General features: G+C 46.1%; 1 protein-coding gene across 1 annotated transcript in view; it reads left to right on the forward strand.

The window, feature by feature from the left end:
* The first annotated feature begins 2,155 nt into the window (after positions 1-2,155).
* LOC146204211 (uncharacterized) overlaps positions 2,156-17,331 on the forward strand; it is a 29,560-nt gene continuing 14,384 nt past the window's right edge. Inside the window, exon 1 of the mRNA XM_084589158.1 lies at positions 2,156-2,220. Coding sequence (XP_084445284.1) covers positions 2,200-2,220 — 21 coding nt within the window. The 5' untranslated portion in view covers positions 2,156-2,199. The remainder of the gene's footprint in view (positions 2,221-17,331) is intronic.

Genomic DNA, 17,331 nt, shown 5'->3' on the forward strand with positions numbered 1-17,331 from the left:
AGACAGCTTGTTGCTATGCGGTATGACTGGTATGCGGGCGTGCCAGCTCGTGCTATCAGGAGACGTATTCATCATGATCATCCGGACTATAGCCAATGCTGGGTGAAGGTTCTCCCACATTTCTCCAATTAGCCCTGTCCTGTGCTAGCTGCATCCACTTGACCCCTGCGAACGTCTTAACCTGATCCGCCCACCTAACCTTCTGCCACCCCCTGTTACGCTTTCCTTCCCCTGGAATCCAGTTTGTTACCCTAAGTGAACATCGGTTATCCTCTCTTTGCCGTATACATATCCTGCCCATGCCCATTTCTTCTTCTTGATTTCCACTAGAATGTCATTAACTCGAGTTATTTCTCTGATCTACTCTGCGCGCTTCCCATCTCTTAACGTTATACACCTACCATTTTGCGCTCCATAGCCCTCTGCGTTGTCCTCAACTTTAGTGGAGCCCTTTTCGTTAGCCTCCACGTTTCAGCCGCATAGGTGAGTACAGGTAAACTGCAGCTGTTGTATACTTTCCTCTTGAGCGATACCAGTAAGCTGCTAGTCATAATCTTCAAGTATTTGCCAAATGCACTCCATACAAATCTTATTAATAACTCCTTGATATTTCTCTCATGATCCGGATCTGCGGTGATGAGGCAACACAAACTGCAGCATTGAGAAAAATTTGTAACAAATTATTTTGTTCGCGTGCACGCACTTTGTTACACGTTTAATCACTAATGCTTCAGCTTTTGCCTCTGTTTCTCACGCATGCCCATGGACATTTAATGATTCAAGTGTCCTAGCTGGTGGGATCGATTTCCGTCTTACCCTCCCGTATCCTCCCAAGTTGACAACCCCTCCATGTCATGCGCTATCGTGACGTCACACAACGCGCCGACTAATCAGTGATCGACCATGTGTTACGTGTACACTGCACAGGCTGGTGATTTTTTGCTCACAACGCTGACGGCCACAACAACAACGCCGGATTCTCTGCATAACAGGGCCCTTGACGCTATCGCATTAATACATAAATTAGTTTGTTGTTAGTGCTAAATTCACCATTTACTATTAGCCCGCTTAACTAGGGAATTGTGCTTTGGCGACACTCAGCCCTAAAAGTAAGGTTCTTGCGCCCTTTTGCTTTCAACGCAACAGTATTAGCACTCCCATGTCGGGGAGAATATATATATATATATATATATATATATATATATATATATATATATATATATATATATATATATATATATATATATATATATATATATATATATATATATATATATATATATATATATATATATATGTATACATATATGTATATATATGTATATATATGAATATATATCTGTCGGCGTTGGCAGCATTGAAGCCTCGCAGCCTTGTAAAATCCATACCTCTGGTAGGTTTCAATGCAGCAACATTAATAGTAACCCAATGTTGGCAAAAATTGTCCGTTGTTATCGGCGTGGACCATTTCAATCCTCGCAGCCTCGAAAACTCTCGAGCATGCCTCTGGCAGGTGGCGGTTGGCAGGTGACAAAGGCTAACAAACCATATCGAAATAAACTGAAGAGGGCACTGAGCGCTGGTCGATTTTCCGCGGCCAAAATAAGCGAGCTAGCTGTGTCAGTATTGCGTCGTTGCACAGCAGTGCACTTACGCCGTTACACCAAGCGGATGCCGGAGACTCGAAGGCCCGAGGGATCGCACAAACAACGATGGAACAAAAAACATCGCCGGCAAGTCCGGCCGCGCCCATGGCGCGCACTGTGCTGCCACTTTCGATTTCGAATTCGGTCACATTCTCCCGCGCGCGCGCTTCTACAAAACCCGGCACATGTTACACACGGAGCCAGCACAAATACGGACACCACGAGTTACACATGCAGGCGTCGACGGACGCAAACATGCAGTTACGGCTCGTGAGGGGCGCACGGCAGCCGAAGATGTCCCGGTTGGTGGTGCCCCATTGTCCGTGCGCTCATTAGTTATTCAGGATCTTGTCAGCCGGGTGAACTTCCCTTTCTCGCGCCTCGCGTATCCGCGAGCGCTGGCGCTCTTTGGCGTGATAAGTTCACTGATCCAAGGAGAACCGCCTGGGTGTTGGCCGCGTATAAATGCCACGAACCCGCCCCGCGAGCGGCGGCGGCCGACAGAACGCGCGCCCGGTCGCGAGGGAACTGGTCTCGCCTGGACATCGCCACCATGCGAGCCGGCCGCCTGCTGGTGAGTCCGGTTTCGGGGCCGCTCTGTTGACACTTGTCGTTCGGAAAGGGATGCGAGACGAGAAGGCGGAAGCGGCACGAAGAAAAAAGTTGCCTGGTGCACGTGCGCGTCTGCAGATGGTTTTGGTGCCATCTGAGAAGCCTGTAAGCGTGGTGCGACCCGTTGCCACCGGTGCATAAAGCAAGGTCTACCTTTAGTCTCGTTCCAGAACCAGTGTTTGTTATCAAAAGTGCAGAGTGTGTGCGTGAATGGGAAATGACTTAAGTCGACCGCGATGTTCCTCACAGTGACCTGCCCGCAATTCACGTTCGCAATCCAGTTTCATGCCCTGTGGCTCAGATGGACGCCTGAGTGTCACCGCACAGGCGTTCATACACCTGCCAGCATATGCTTGTGATTCGCTTGACCTGGTTTAGTTTTATAGCACGTGCCGCTATTTCCTACCTAGACAGTGTGGCTTCGGAGTAGGCGCGTGATTACTTGACGACGACAAACGCGACGACAAAGTCGACAGGGCGCAGATCTGTCCTCTCCGTCGTCGTTGTGAAGTAATCAATTTCACAGATATGAACCAACCAGTCTTCCAAAAAGTGTTACTTCCGAACTGGCAAGTACAGCTTTCTGGGGCTCCACTTTTATTTGTGTGACAAATGTGTGATATTGTAAAATTCTATTCGGCCCACGTTGATGGGAATGGTCCAAGCATCCGATGCGCAACAAACCTTTGCTTCTAATGTTCTTCCCGCGTTCGCACGAAGTAGTTAAGGCAGCCATAGAAAACCAATATATACTGCGCTATGAAAATAATTGGGCGACAGCTGCACAATATTGTAAGATACTCTTATGAAGTTGTTGGTATAAACAGTCCGAGATTCCAATGAGTAGCAAAACTTAACTTTTCCCTGCGCTCTCAATGAGCAATTAAGACAACATTGAAAACCAATGGAGTGTGTTTTTGATTATAAACGGCTAAACATTGCAAGCCTACCAAGGGAAAATTTGACGATATATTGGTTGTTATGGTACAGTGTTACAACTTGTGAAAAAAGTAGCGTTCAAAAACTATTTCCCGCAATTTTTTCAAATTTTTTGGCATGTTCCATCGCAACAACTTATACTGTGTGCGAATTATTTTCAGCCATTCCTTAGTGGCTACCTGACTTTTTTTTTTTTTTTTTTATTCGTTGTCTGAAGTCTTATCCCCCTCGCCCCACTTGTTAATCATTTAGTCGATTTACTTTGCTTCTTTGTGTGGCATAGACGTTCCAGTGGTTACTTGTTGTAGTGGCATGTCCTTCTGTACGGCACCTGAATGAGGGAGAAAAGTTCTCTGGTGTACCGAACCGAAGTGTGGTAAAAAAAAAAAAAAAAAAAAAAGGAAATTACTTTTTGTTTGCCATCCGAATGTTGTGCTCACAGAATTTGCAACTCGCATAGTTCGTGTTTTTTGCAAATCTGCAATTCATGCCTTTGTACGCAAAATAGCAACGTTTAAAGCAATGCTTGGCATCATAGCATTTATAGTTCGAGACGCGTGACGTTAACACGCATCCGGAGGGGGACGGAATTGTGGGCAATTAACTCTTGTAGTGTGCAGCTGAGAAGGGTTGTATTAAGCACAATTGCATTTGGTGAAGTTTTGGGCACTTTAAAGTGGTTTTCGCAAAAAGTCCTCCCTGAAGAGTCACGAGAACAGTAAGCCTTGCTATTCTATTATTAGCGTTTGCGCTTGCTTTGCCTCCAGTTACGAACACACTACATTACTTCGTTTTCTTTCTTTTTTATTAAGGCATCTGCGCGTTTGCATTCGGCAGGATGCATATTAATGCGTGGTTGCATACTAAAAAGTGCTGCATTCAATATCGCCTAGACTTGTACTGCGTGACCATGTTTCTCCTTGACAGTGAAAAGCTGTCACAACTCGAGTGATCTGAATTGTTGACCTTGCCCTGAAATGGATTAGTGCATACTTGTGGCTATCGGTTTCATTCGAGCGCGGGCAATGGGGCGGAAGGGAAGGGCGGCTCCGTATGCTTCATTGAGCCTGACAAGTCACTTAAACGGTTTGACAAATTTTTCATGAAATTATTTCGTGCCTACGAATTGTTAATGGTGTGAGAATGCAAAGGTTCGCTTTCACATCGACTATATTTAGGCGTGCGCTGAGGCGAAGTGTGACGTGCGAGACAGCCGCTGGAAGATGTCACCATGGCTGAAACGAAGTTCTGTCTGCCACGTTCTTCGTAGAATAAGACGACTGTGTTAACCACTTTCCGAGGTTGACGTTGCGTGCGTACTGATATCGTATTACATGATTTGAGCAGAGAAATAAGAGTGTCTATTTATAGGATAGTCATGGCAAAAGGATAACACCATCGGTCTGCTGAAAAAGGGGAGAAACCTAGCTGGCTGAGCCCAAATAACACTGAATGTCCCTAGGTCGTATCCGGAACGAGAGAACAAAAGCTGGACGCACGATGTGCATCCTGGGTCTACCCGTGCAAAATGGCCTTAAATGGTCCTCGACGCACGCCTTGAGGATAAGTGAGGAGGATTTGTTTTAGACATTTCTTTCGCTTCTGTACATCAAACCTTTGAGTAAATTCGTTTCTGCAGCCCACATGTTAAACTGTGAGTACATTTTTTCTTGCTTATACCGTGATTACCTGGAAATAATAAATAATGAAATGCCACATATCAATGCAACGCCGTTCATCCGACGATTTGTAGCAAAAACGATCACCAGATTTAAGCTGAGACGTCGTTCCCGCTATTGACGCAACTTGTTCAACTCTGGGTGTCTGTGTAGTTGAGAGTGGCCATTTGGAATTCCTGGTTGGTTGGTTTGGTTTGCGGGGTGTAACGTCCCAAAGTGACTCATGCTATGAAAGACACCGCAGTGGAGGCTGCGTGCACTGACATCGCAAAGCACGCGCTTCAGTAACGGCTCTTTTTTTACCTTTCCCTTTCTTACAAGAGCTCCGTAAGCTGCACATCGTGCACTCGGTTGCCAGAGGCTTGCCTTCCCACAAAGAGTGTTCGTGCCGCGGTGCATCTTGTCTCGTTTCTCCCCTTCGCTAACGGCACAGATTAAGCGTCCATGTCCTCCGCGCCTGGAGCACAGATGCTACAAAGCTGAATGCGCATGTTGCCGTGCGCACATGCGCCACATCTAATGCATCGCTATCGCATGGCCGACTGGAAGGTGCATATATAGAGCTTCAATGTTGTTGGGTCGCTGTCGGGGAAAGGTGAACTTTGGCAAGCCTTGCTCGTGATCAGCAACAGAGGAAGGTTAAAAAAAAAAAAAAAAGAATTCGGATATTCTCTATGTTTGAGTTTACAAGTATTTCATATATAGTAATACATGGACTTAGCTGAAAAAGAATAATGCGCAATATATTAAGAATGTTCGAATCAGACTTGAAACACGTATATATATATATATATATATATATATATATATATATATATATATATATATATATATATATATATATATATATATATATATATATATATATATATATATATATATATATATATATCGGTTGGACACCTAATTACGCTTCGCATTTAATGATATGGGGCGATATCATTAATGGCTTCTATGTGCGCTTCCCCTTCCGGATGCCCGTTCGCGTACATGCACTTTGGCTACTCGCTTAGCTTTAATTTGTGCCTTCGTTATTTCACTCTACTAATTAGCGTACAGTCGTAAGCAACCGCGCAAGACCAACCAAATGCAAAACTCGGCTAAGCCACGTGAATGAGCCTGCGTGACCTACTTAGGTGTAATAGTGCGACTCGACATCCAAGGTTCCCGGCTTCTATTCCCATCTCACCCCCCTGTGTAAACCCAACTCTACGACCGATCAGCGCCTGGCTACGTCATCTGCCAACTTCCACCTGCCAGGGAATGGAGGAAGGAAAAAAAAAAGCGAGAGAAGCCTTGACGTCACTTTTTTTGAAGCCGGCCGCGACAGGACGCTACTATGACACTCCTCCTCCTTTACCCTACGCATTTTCTTTCTCCGCGATGCTCACTTACTTCGGGCCCTTAGCAACGCCATTGCTAGTGGCTCCAGTCGTCATAGCAACAGCGATGCCGTTACTAATGGCCCGACTTGGCTAACCGTAAATTTGGCCGTCACTTCCGCCACGCGTTCTCCAATGCATTGAGAACGGCAAGGGCCTCTCAGTTGTTTCCTTCCTCCAAGTGTCAGGGGCATGCTTGTGGTCTTTTGCTCTTAACGACGACAGCGTCGAGAGCGCCGACGCCGGATTTCCTGCAAGCCGGGGCCTTTAGCGCTGTCGCGTTAATGCGGAATCGGGACCGAGAAGTGAATTCTCACTGGACGGTACGCTCTCGCAGGATATGGCGGACATCGCAATGTAGGAGAACTCCTTGGTATTGTGGCAACGAAAGGTTGAACAGGTTTGGTCAAATCAGTTCTTTAAAATTTCCCGATGATATGTTTATAGCAGCCGGAATAGATTTGTCGTCTTACGAGCAAATTTCGAAGATGTGTGAAAAGGGAAGGGAAATAAAGAAATAGTCATAGCACCGACCACATTTTTTGCATCTTCTATTACTTCGTTGTGACGCTGAAGTTTTATTTAATGCATACAGCTCGCCCCTATAGCCCATTCTTACTTGCCGCTTTCATGACTGCTTCTCTCTCTCTCTTCACCCTCTTGCACACACACTAAATTATTAAACAGAAACACTTTTAAGCTTGTATTAGCCACATCAACGTTGTGCGATGTGTGGTTTGAGATGCAGTGATCGATGTTGCATATGCTACAATATCAAAGCCGTAAAATTATTTGTCCATTGAATGAAAGCACACGCAACGATATTAGCTCTAACACTCGCACATATCAAATTGATGGACCTCTGCCATCATTGTATGCGAAAATGCATTTGTGAGACTGATATTTGCCGTGTACTATCGCGAAAACTGCAGCGATGCTACATCGATCGACGGTTGTCCGTTTTACGGCATCTATACTTATCAGGAGCTTTATTCAAACGATGCTATACTTCGAAATGCGAACGGAAGTTTAGGATAACACACTGACCTCAATGCGCATAGGAGCAGAGCAGTTTACAGCCTTTCGTATTGTTATGCGACAGCGGCCCCTTTTGTCTGCGCACCACCGAGACAGTCAATTGGATGAATCGCGCTAACTACGTGAGTTATTATTACTGGAGCAATGGTTGAGACGGTTTTCCGGTATTTCCGAGGTCGCGAGTGAAAATCGATGTCCCGTCCGCCCACGGTGTAGCTGGCAGGCAAGCAGGGACGACAGAAACGCCCTTACGCGTTTCAGAAGACTGAGCAGCCCCGGGTGGTCTGCGTATGCATGCGCTTGCCTGCAAAAGCGATGGACAGGCTGGCCTTCATCGTTCGACTGTCATTACCGCGCACATGTATCACATTTAAATGTGCACTGGCACAGCTCAGTACCGCGTGACATTCTTTTTACACCCACAGCCTGTACACGACGGGCATATGTAAACAGAGCCCATTTTCCTGTTCCAATTGCAGCCACACCATCCCTGTCGAACATACAGAAGCATTACTTGTCCACGAGACAAAGCATTATATAGCGCCTACTACCACAGCTGCCAATTTCATTCAGGCAGCGCGTTATAAATACTACAATAGGCACCAGCGTACTCCGTTTACTTCAGTCGGCACACGTAAATAAGCCTGGTTGACTAGATCGTTATTATTTTTTAATATAGACAAAGATAGCACGCCGTTATAATCAACAAAAGTTGGTACATACATTGTCAAATAATTATTATTAGCCTTTCACCTACCGCACTTATTCGAAAAATACGTAATGTTTCTATTCATTGAGCGCAAAAGTATATGGCGTCGACGAACGCGGTGTTTTTACTCTGACGCGGCTGTTAACACGGTGAATACAAAGCTGAGAAGTCAGCGCTTCAGTGTAGTGCTCCAGAGTGCTCGCCAACCTAAGGGTAGATGGAATGAATTTTAATAGCAGAAGTTGGGCGGAATCAGGATGTCTTTCTCAGTTTTTGAGAATTTTTCCTTCGAAGCAACACTTGCGGGTTCACCATCTTAGCGACGCCCACTCCAGGGCAAATGCCTCTCTCATATCATTTTAAATTGACGGGGTACTGAGCCAGCCGCGGTACTTCCTAACCTCGTCCGCCTACCTGACTTCCTGCCGTCCCCTGCTAACTTGCTTTCTCTTTATATACACTCAGTTATATTTAATGAAAACCGATTATTTTGCCTTGCATTACATGACGACCATGTCAATTAGTTATTTATGGCTAGGATATATCATTAACTCTAGTTTTTTTTTTTTTTTTGTGACCCATTCTGCGCGCTTCCTGTCTCCCAACGTCGCATCTGTCATTTACTTTTTATAGTCCGCTGCGCTGTTCTCAGTTTAATTTAAAAGCATTCCATTACAATTCAAGTCTTCGCCACATGGGTGAGTACCTGCAAAATACAACTATTGTATGCTTGTTCTCAAAGAGTACGTATCAAACGCGTATGCGATACTTAAAACAGAAACTAGCAATGACAAAACTGCAGCTTCACGCCGTCTGGGAAGGCGCGTGACGGGCATGGAGGGTAATAGATGACGGCTAGCCACCAATAAACGTAACAAAAAAAAAAAAAAATTAACGGGCCTCTACTTTGAAGGGTAGGACGACGCGCCGCGTTAATGACCCCCGTCTACCGGTCCCTTTGTGGTTTTTCGCTCGCGTACATGTATTTTAACGCGATTGCGTTAAAGAGTACCTTACGCAGAAAATCCGGTGTCGGCTTCAGCGCTGTGAGCGGAAAAAATTTTAAACGACACTTTGGATCACTAAAGTGCTATGAGGCGAAAGCCATCAAAGCACGGTGGATCGTAGCCCTCCACTACGGCACCGCTACTTTCACTCCCACCTTCCTCCCTTCCTTTACGGCGCGGTACATGTGTCCATGGAGAATTGTGTCAGACACTGCGCCTTTTTTATCCTGTAAATCAATTTCAAACGCCGCTGATGCCTGCTGAAGTATACACGCAAGCACACATGTGCGCATAGCGAAAGTGACTCATATCTCATATTTAAAGTCAGCAAAAAAGAAGTGTTGTCACATTTTTGACAAATGTTCTGACAATAACCAGCTTTCTTTTTTATTCTTTTGAAGAGTTGAAAGCTCTTGCCGGTCAAGAAGAACAGGAGAAAAAATTAAATAAAAAGACTAGGTGAGAAGACAAAAGTCAAAGTGTCAAACTCAAGAGCGCCCTATTAAAGGAAGTGCTGCTTCTGTGCCTTTCCTGTTTGATTTTCTCAGCAAAAACAGCTTCCAAGTGATTGAATACAAGAGCTGATATGGTCCCTTCGGGCAGCTATATAGACCCACACAAAAGCGCAGTTTGACGCAATAACCACAAATCTCTCTACGCGTGGTGATGACAGTACGCTCTCGAAATCCAGGCGTAAAAGGCTTTCCTCAGCTGGCACCTGTCACGCGCGCACTCTCAGATACAATGCATTAAAAAGAAAACAACCCTGTCCAGCGTTCATGCTGGCGCTTTTGTTCGCGTACTCGGAGTGACGTGCGCCCAAAGAAAGTAGGTCTTATGGTCAGTTTTGTTGTCTTTATACGTGCTGCCTGTAAGGCAAAGAGTGTGGCAACGAGTTTTAATACTGTGCTTTTCGTGCGTAGAAAAATAACACGACGGGGTGTACTGACGAGCTTCAAAGGAGTTACTCACTTAAACAGCGAGCGCGCTTGCGAACAGCTGTCCAGCATACGACGTGTTGCGGCGTTCCTGTTTATATAGGACCCGAACCAGAGCGGAAACGTCGACGCGGCGTTGTTCTCGTTCACGCGGCCAGTCTTCTTCCGGGACACTCCAGCGCAAGCTATACTCTCGCGAATACGCTTCAAGTCATTATCTTATGACACGAACGCGAGCGCGGTGGAATACCAAATTTATTTTCCCTCATTGCTGTTCCCGGAAACTCCAGCCCACCCTCGGGGGGTAAAATCGTGGTCTACATTTCTTTCTTTTTTTTTTTTTTTTTTTTTTTTTTTGCAGGCTCTGTGAAAGCAGGCAAACCGATTTTCGCCATTTCCTATATACCCTGTAATCACTATCTACCGTCTTTGACCACGCATCGCTGCAAGCCAGTGCGGTACGGGAGCGTACTAGATTAAAACAATATTCCATATTGATATCAATGCGGTAGAAGTCATGTCCCGCCACAGGACACCTTTGAATTGCAAAAAAACCGTCCAATTTTATCAAATGTTCTTGCGCAGAAGTTGATGAGGATGGGCTAAACCTTTGATGTGAGGCAAAAATTTGCTTTCAATATTTTTGCTGCGCTCGCAGTGATTTGTTTACACTGCCTTAGAAAAGCAATGGGGTGCGTTTGTGAAAATAATTGCGATACAATAGTGAAAAACTGTAAGGTACCTTTATTAAGATATTGGTAGAAATGGTGTAAGCTTATAATGCACGCACGCCGAAATTTGAATTTCGTAATTGAAAATTGGCAGCAAAAGTTAGAAGCCTACCGAAGGAGAAACTAAGGATATATTTCTTGTTATCGTAACTCGCGATAATTATTGATAACTTCTGGGAAAAGGTTTTTAAAGTTTGTTTTTTACATTTGATTAAAGTTTAATCAATATGTAAAAAAAAAAGTACGAGTGATATTCCACATTGTCAAACGCTTCAGACGCAGGCCGCGCAGAAAGTAAAGGGCCATTTATATATATATATATATAAAGGTTTTCGTCTCGCAGCTGAAAAGCGCGCGCTTCGGAGTAAAACCTCCGCGATGAGCGCTTGAACGTGTGTCCGCTTGTGGAGATCACTCTTACTTTTTTTTTTTCTCGCCATATGTGCACAAAGGAAAGAGGTAGTGCGTTTTAACCGATTTTTTTAAAGGGCAAGTTGGTTTTTCGTATGGTATGCAGGCAGACGAGCGCTTGACTGTGTCTTTCAGCCCTTGGTCGTTTGTGTGGTAGTGTTCCTACCGTTATGAAGGAAGTGAGGCCAGCGAGAGTCTTTGTCCTTAATTATTGCTTACATTCTGCTTCAGCGCTACCCGCTAAGGATTGAAGTTATCATCATTATTAGCTAGCGCACACACACCCGTGCAGACTGCTGCAGGCTCCCCTGTTCAAAACTGTTGCCGAGCCGATGCTTCACTGGAAGAATGCTCCGTCTTCTCGCCGCCGCCGAGCCACGGCGCGGCAGATTGATCACGACAGCACTATTTCCAAGCGTGGTCGTGCTGGGCTAGGCATACAGGCAACCGCTCATTAGCCGCGCAGCTGCGATCAGCCGACCGCCAGCGCTGATAAGGGCTGTGTAAATTTGCACGCGTGATCGTGAGCAATACGAGAGGGAGCACCTTATTAACATTCAAGCGTTCGCAGACCGCGTCTTCGTTCATGTGTTATAAATTTGTTCGCCTTTATATGATGACCGCCGAACGCCCGCCGCTCTTATATGTGCCACCTGTCTACACCCATGCCTGGAATTTGAAAGGCGACATTAGTTCGTACGCTTATTGAAACGTAGTGTTTCATTTCAAGAAATGTATTGCTGACTGCGCGCGTTTCAGGGTTGCATGAATCCCAGCTATGCTTGGAGAGAACGTGCCGGCATGCCCAGCGGCACCGCGTTTGTTCCTTCTGGGCGCGGGTTACCTTCAGTGTCAAGAAACTCGATAGGCGGGCTGCTGCCAGCGTCGCTAATTTCAAGAAAGTTTTAACTCATCAGAAGTAAATGCATAATAAATGTAAGATCTTCAGTGGGCACTTTAAGCGGGTGTCACAAATATTCAAATGGCGCTCGTTCTTTTGTTACACGCACGACAGTGTAAAAAAAAAAAAAAAAAGTTTTTTATTTTATTTTTTGTTGTTTGGTGTGGTCGACAATATTGGTGACGGGGCTTTTAGCATTATGAGCAAGGCGGTTAATTTATACACGACTGCTTGGAGGCACGAGTTTGTCACCACGCTGTCACTATTAAATGTAAAGCCTCACTTCGTAACACTCCACTTCCCGACTGTTTTTTTTTCTTTTTTTCTCTTTGAGCATGAAAAGCTGCCGACTTATCAAAAACTGCATATCGACATCAGCGTCGACAGGCAGCAACAAGGGGCTGACCAATGGCACATCGGCAAAATGATATAACAAAAAAAAAGCAAAAACCACAACAACCGTGTCAGTTATGGCCTTAGAACTTAATCTGGCTGGCTAAGATATATTGATGAGCCAAAACACTCGAGAGGTGTGTTGCGGAACAAATGAAGTGAATTTTCGTAATGTATATCCGACTGCGCTCGAGCGTCAGATGCTCCCGTGGAACTCGATATCTTTAACATTTCGTGTCCTTCTCCCCGCAGGACACCGCTCGAGTGCTCTAGATGAGCGTCAGTGAAGAAAATAGAGCGAAGAGCACGGTTCCACGTGTGAGAAGATCCATTTCGTCGCGCAACTATACGCAGGATGCTTCATTTATGAAGGTTCGGCTTGTGCAGGGTTGTAGAAAGGTTAGGCCTGTTAACATATGCATTAAACACTCCTGATTTGCGGCTTAACAAATATTAACCAGCTAACTTTTGATAATTAATTTTAACGCAGGAAAGTTGTTTAGATATGTTTAACAGTACTCATTTTGTTTTATTCGAAGTAACTTCAGCGAGTTTCCCGTTATTGAGCTTCAAATAAATATGCGCCCCAAAAATTTAAAATCTTTCAGTTTACGTACCGCACTCTTCGAACTCGCGATGTGAACACCCTCAAAACGCGCCCCCCATTGAAGCAACTCGATTACGTGAAGGTGCAACGAATAAGCAGGCCACCAGTCATAGCGATGGTTCTGTGTTCAGCGCGGTCGCTTCACTATGGATTTATGATGCTCAGCAGGAGCGTGACCATGCCGAGCATTTCACGGCGCAACACAAATTTCTTACAGCCTAAAATGGCTGTGCCTATCCTGCAGCGCTATGACCCTGGCAAAATGAACTGTCCGTGCTCATCACGCAATCAACGCCGCGACCTGTGCATTCACTGCGTCCATTTCTTCTCATTTGAGACGGCTGTGCCTTCCGGGTCAAAGCGATTGCGGACGCACAAAGGAAGGGCAACAAAACCAGGAGTCATTATTTGCGGTTATTGTGTATTGCATACCTTTAATTCGACTCGTTTGTTTAATGCACTGCTTTTTATCTTATGTAGCATGCTCAATTAAGTTTCTCTCTCCTCTCCTCTGGTACTATCCGTTGTTATTAGAGAGAAATGTACCCGGAAATGTTCTCAAAATCTGCAACGTATTGGTTAGAACAAATTCTTCCTCGGATACCTGAGGTTTACTAACACTTCCCCATAATTCCCTCCTATGATCTCAGGCCGCTCCGAGCGAAGAATGTCCAACCACCAATTTGGCAGCTGATCAGCGGGCGTACTCCGGGCAGCGAGATGATTTCAAAGGTCGGCCGTAAGGATCGGGCCAGCCATTGCTCCCGGCGTGCGCATCTGGATGGGGGAGCGCCGGGCCTGCTTTCAAGGCCGTCTGAATTTCGTGCCAAGTGCAAATGGCTGGCTGCCGGTGAATGGCCCTTCGTTGGGCGCTATTGGTCGGTAACTGACCCGCTTAGCACGAGTAGCGCAGCGCGGAAAAGTCGGGACAACGAGGGCCCACCGAAGTCTTCCGCGACCAAATTGCGAAGGAAGAAAATCTAGCGTCACACATGCTACGAGCCAACGTCCTGCCACTGTCGCCTTGAAGGCGTACATTGCCATGAGTTTTGAAGAAATGACAGCTAAAAGCATAATTACTCAATCACTGTACTTCTTGAAAAGACTGCGCCTACAGATATACAGATGCATTGCACCTGCAGATGCAATTTATATGAGAGCAATGTGGAAAAGGTTTGGTTTGGTTTGGTTTGATTTTGTTTGTAGGGTTTGACGTCGCAAAGCGGCTCAGGATATGAGAGACTCTGTAATGGAGGACTGCGGAAGTTTTGACCCCCTGAGGTTCTTAAACGTGCATTGACGTCGCACAGTACCCGGCAGCCCCTGCCGGGATTCGATCCCGCGTCCCTGAGTTCAGTAGTAGAGCGTCCTAACCACTGAGTCACCGCGGCAGGGGCAATGTTAAGTATACACAGTACTCTTCACGTACCGTGTACTGGATCGTACTGGTTTTTAACACGTTTTCTGTGCGGCGCGTCGACGTGTACGCATTTACACATTTTTTTTGCTTCTATTTTTGGTCGTGACTATCCTCATGTAATAATTTCTAAACCTTGCCGCTTAGCAGCCTTTGCGCAAGTTGTGTGGGTAAAAATGTATGGGGCTCCACTATCACCACGATCCATTTATTTCTCCGCTTCGTGCAACCTTTGTGCAGGTATCACGGCAATTCATGTTGCATGTTGGTCGAGGCGAATTGATCATCACGGTTTCTAAGACTCGGAGGGATGGCTGCTTCCAAGAAAATTACTTTTGTATTAAGCTTGACTAAGCTTTAAGGCCTCCTTTCGTTCGCACCAAGAATATTTTACGAATTCGTATATGAACGCTTTTAATGAGCCATATAGCTTGCTGTTGGTCCAGTGTTGCGAATTAGGCTTATTCATCATCAGTGAAGCCTGTACATAATTCATAGAATCGTAGAGAAACCGACACTGTTGCGTCGAGGCTCTAATTAAAGCAAGAACGCAGAGCTCTGCATTAGAACCATAGAAAAACCAACACCGTTGCGTCGAGGCCGTAATTAAAACCAGAACCATCCTCGGCTCTAGAACCATAGCAAAACTAACACTATTGCGTTGAGGTCGTAATTAAAACCACGATCATCATCGGCCCTCAACTGGACCTATATATATGGGCATGGGGCGCTCGGAGACACGCTTTTAGTTCATCCAAGGTCTCGAAACCAGGCAGCGTTTCCCATAGATGGCACTGATCCGCGTTGTTCTTTCGAAGACATGGTCCATTTTATTCTGTCCGCGACTGTACGCACAGTTACAGACAACTTTTTTTTTATTTTTCACACATATTACTTCAAGTAACACTCCACTAACAGTTCTTGACTGTCATGAAGGAAGCTTTGTGGTCGGAGAAATGAAGAGAGCAATTAAGTTATCGGAAGGTTGCGGGAGGCAGCGCGTTAGCCCATGCTCATAGGAACGGCGGCGAAGAGATAGCAGCGACTGACTGATGCCGCTGACACCGCTAGCGAGTAAAGATAACGTGGCTCTGCGTTTCGGCTTGGGATGTACGTACCGTGATCCGCTGGTAGCGAGCCGGCGCTGCAGCAATCGGAGAGAGAGAGAGAGAGAGAGAGGTTCGGTGCGTCCTCAGGGGCAAGGGATCACCGCCGTTGCGCCGTCGGCAACCGGCAAACACCGTCGCCGCCAAGCAGGAAGAGGGGGGGGGGAGGGGTACACGCAGCAGCGAACGGTGGTGGCAGGAACGCGCTAGCAACCGAAGAGCACGCGCGGTCGCCGCCACGGAGGAAGAGGGAGGGGGGTGGAGGGGAAGGAGCGCGCGCTGCCCCGGCTGCGGATCTGGTTACGAGGGACAACGCCGACGGCGACGCGAAACGCTGGAATGGGTGCCCGAGAGCTGCGTTCTAAAACGTGCAACATTTCTCAGCTCCTACGGAAGAGGAACACATATCCTCAACATTACGCCAGAGAAGTCTGACAGACCAACAGCAGTCTTACGACGGCATCAGTGAGGCTTTTCGCAAGCACACATATCTCAAGGCATGTGTCTTGAAAGCGAGATTTCTTTTTTACAAACAAAATCAAGCCTGAGGCTAATCCCGTATTGTTTTCAACGCATTTTCCAGGTTTTAATGGAGACGCTGTTCATACAGAAGTCAAAACGATGCTGAGACTGGTTTGCATGGAAAGAGGCCTGGTTAACGGTGATGTGGCGAAGGAAATAGACCGCGTAGTGCAACATGTGCAATGTGGCACGTCTCAATCCGCTCGCTAATTTATGATGCAGTTGTCGAGCGCTTTTAATATCTTCACCTGAACATATGCGTGTAACGATGAATAAAGTATCATCGCGCGCCAGAAACTGTGGGTCAGCAAAATAGGAAACGAGATCTGCGTTGTGAGACAGGTGGTTGACCTATTACTAAGACTACTGCTGTAGGCAGCGCGCTAGTCCGAAGGATAATGAGAGCGTGTGGATTCGGGGATTAACAATAAAGTGAAGACGTGCGTCGTGGTTCGCTAAAAAGGCATGCGGAATTATAAGTGGCAACGACTTTCATTAAACCAACGACGCATTGGAATAGCCGGGCAGTTTGCCAGACAATAAATTATCGTGACAGTACAGGTATATGCAATGCGTGAACCCCGCAGTGATACTTAAGATGCAGGGCATCAGTCATTTGCATGCATCTGATTGCACTAATTGGATTATTACAATTCACAACGGGTTTAGTACGCGTCATCCTGATACAGAAGCCAACGATACTGCTCTGCTAGTTTTTCCTTTTCAATTACATTCCACTGCTACCGACATGCGTACGAAGACATACACAAATTATTTTGGTCACCTGCGACAGATTCGCGAAGTTAGGGACACATCGTCGTGCATGATAGCTGAAACGCCACCGAAAGACAAGTTGCATTCACCTCGCCCATTTTTCATTGCAGCTTGTTTGTGCGCTGCCGCCAGCTAAACACCAAACGATCCATCTTACCAAGACGACAGAACAGCGTTGCGAATTAACTCCCAACATCGATCTCACTGTCAACAAACCGAGTGAGAGTGTAAGAACGGCCCGTTGTTTTTAGAGCGTGAAATATATTATAATCGGCCGACGACCGTTAACTAGTTATCTACAACAGCAAGGGGGACATTTCCGGCGAATATTGTAACTGGACCGTGCACCGACCAGTAGACAGCTCCGTTTATAGCCAGCCAACTAGGCGATGGCTGCAGGGCGCCCTAATGAAGGACCTGTCTTGCGTACGAAGTCCAACGAACAGCTTTCTGAAGCTAAGCCTCGCCCCGAGGTCAGTCTTACAGAACAGCGGATGAAAGAAATTCCTTGGCTGAAAA

Source organism: Amblyomma maculatum, chromosome 1 (genome assembly GCF_055883805.1).
Source record: "Amblyomma maculatum isolate TAMU_Amacu chromosome 1, ASM5588380v1, whole genome shotgun sequence".
NCBI lineage: Eukaryota > Metazoa > Arthropoda > Arachnida > Ixodida > Ixodidae > Amblyomma > Amblyomma maculatum.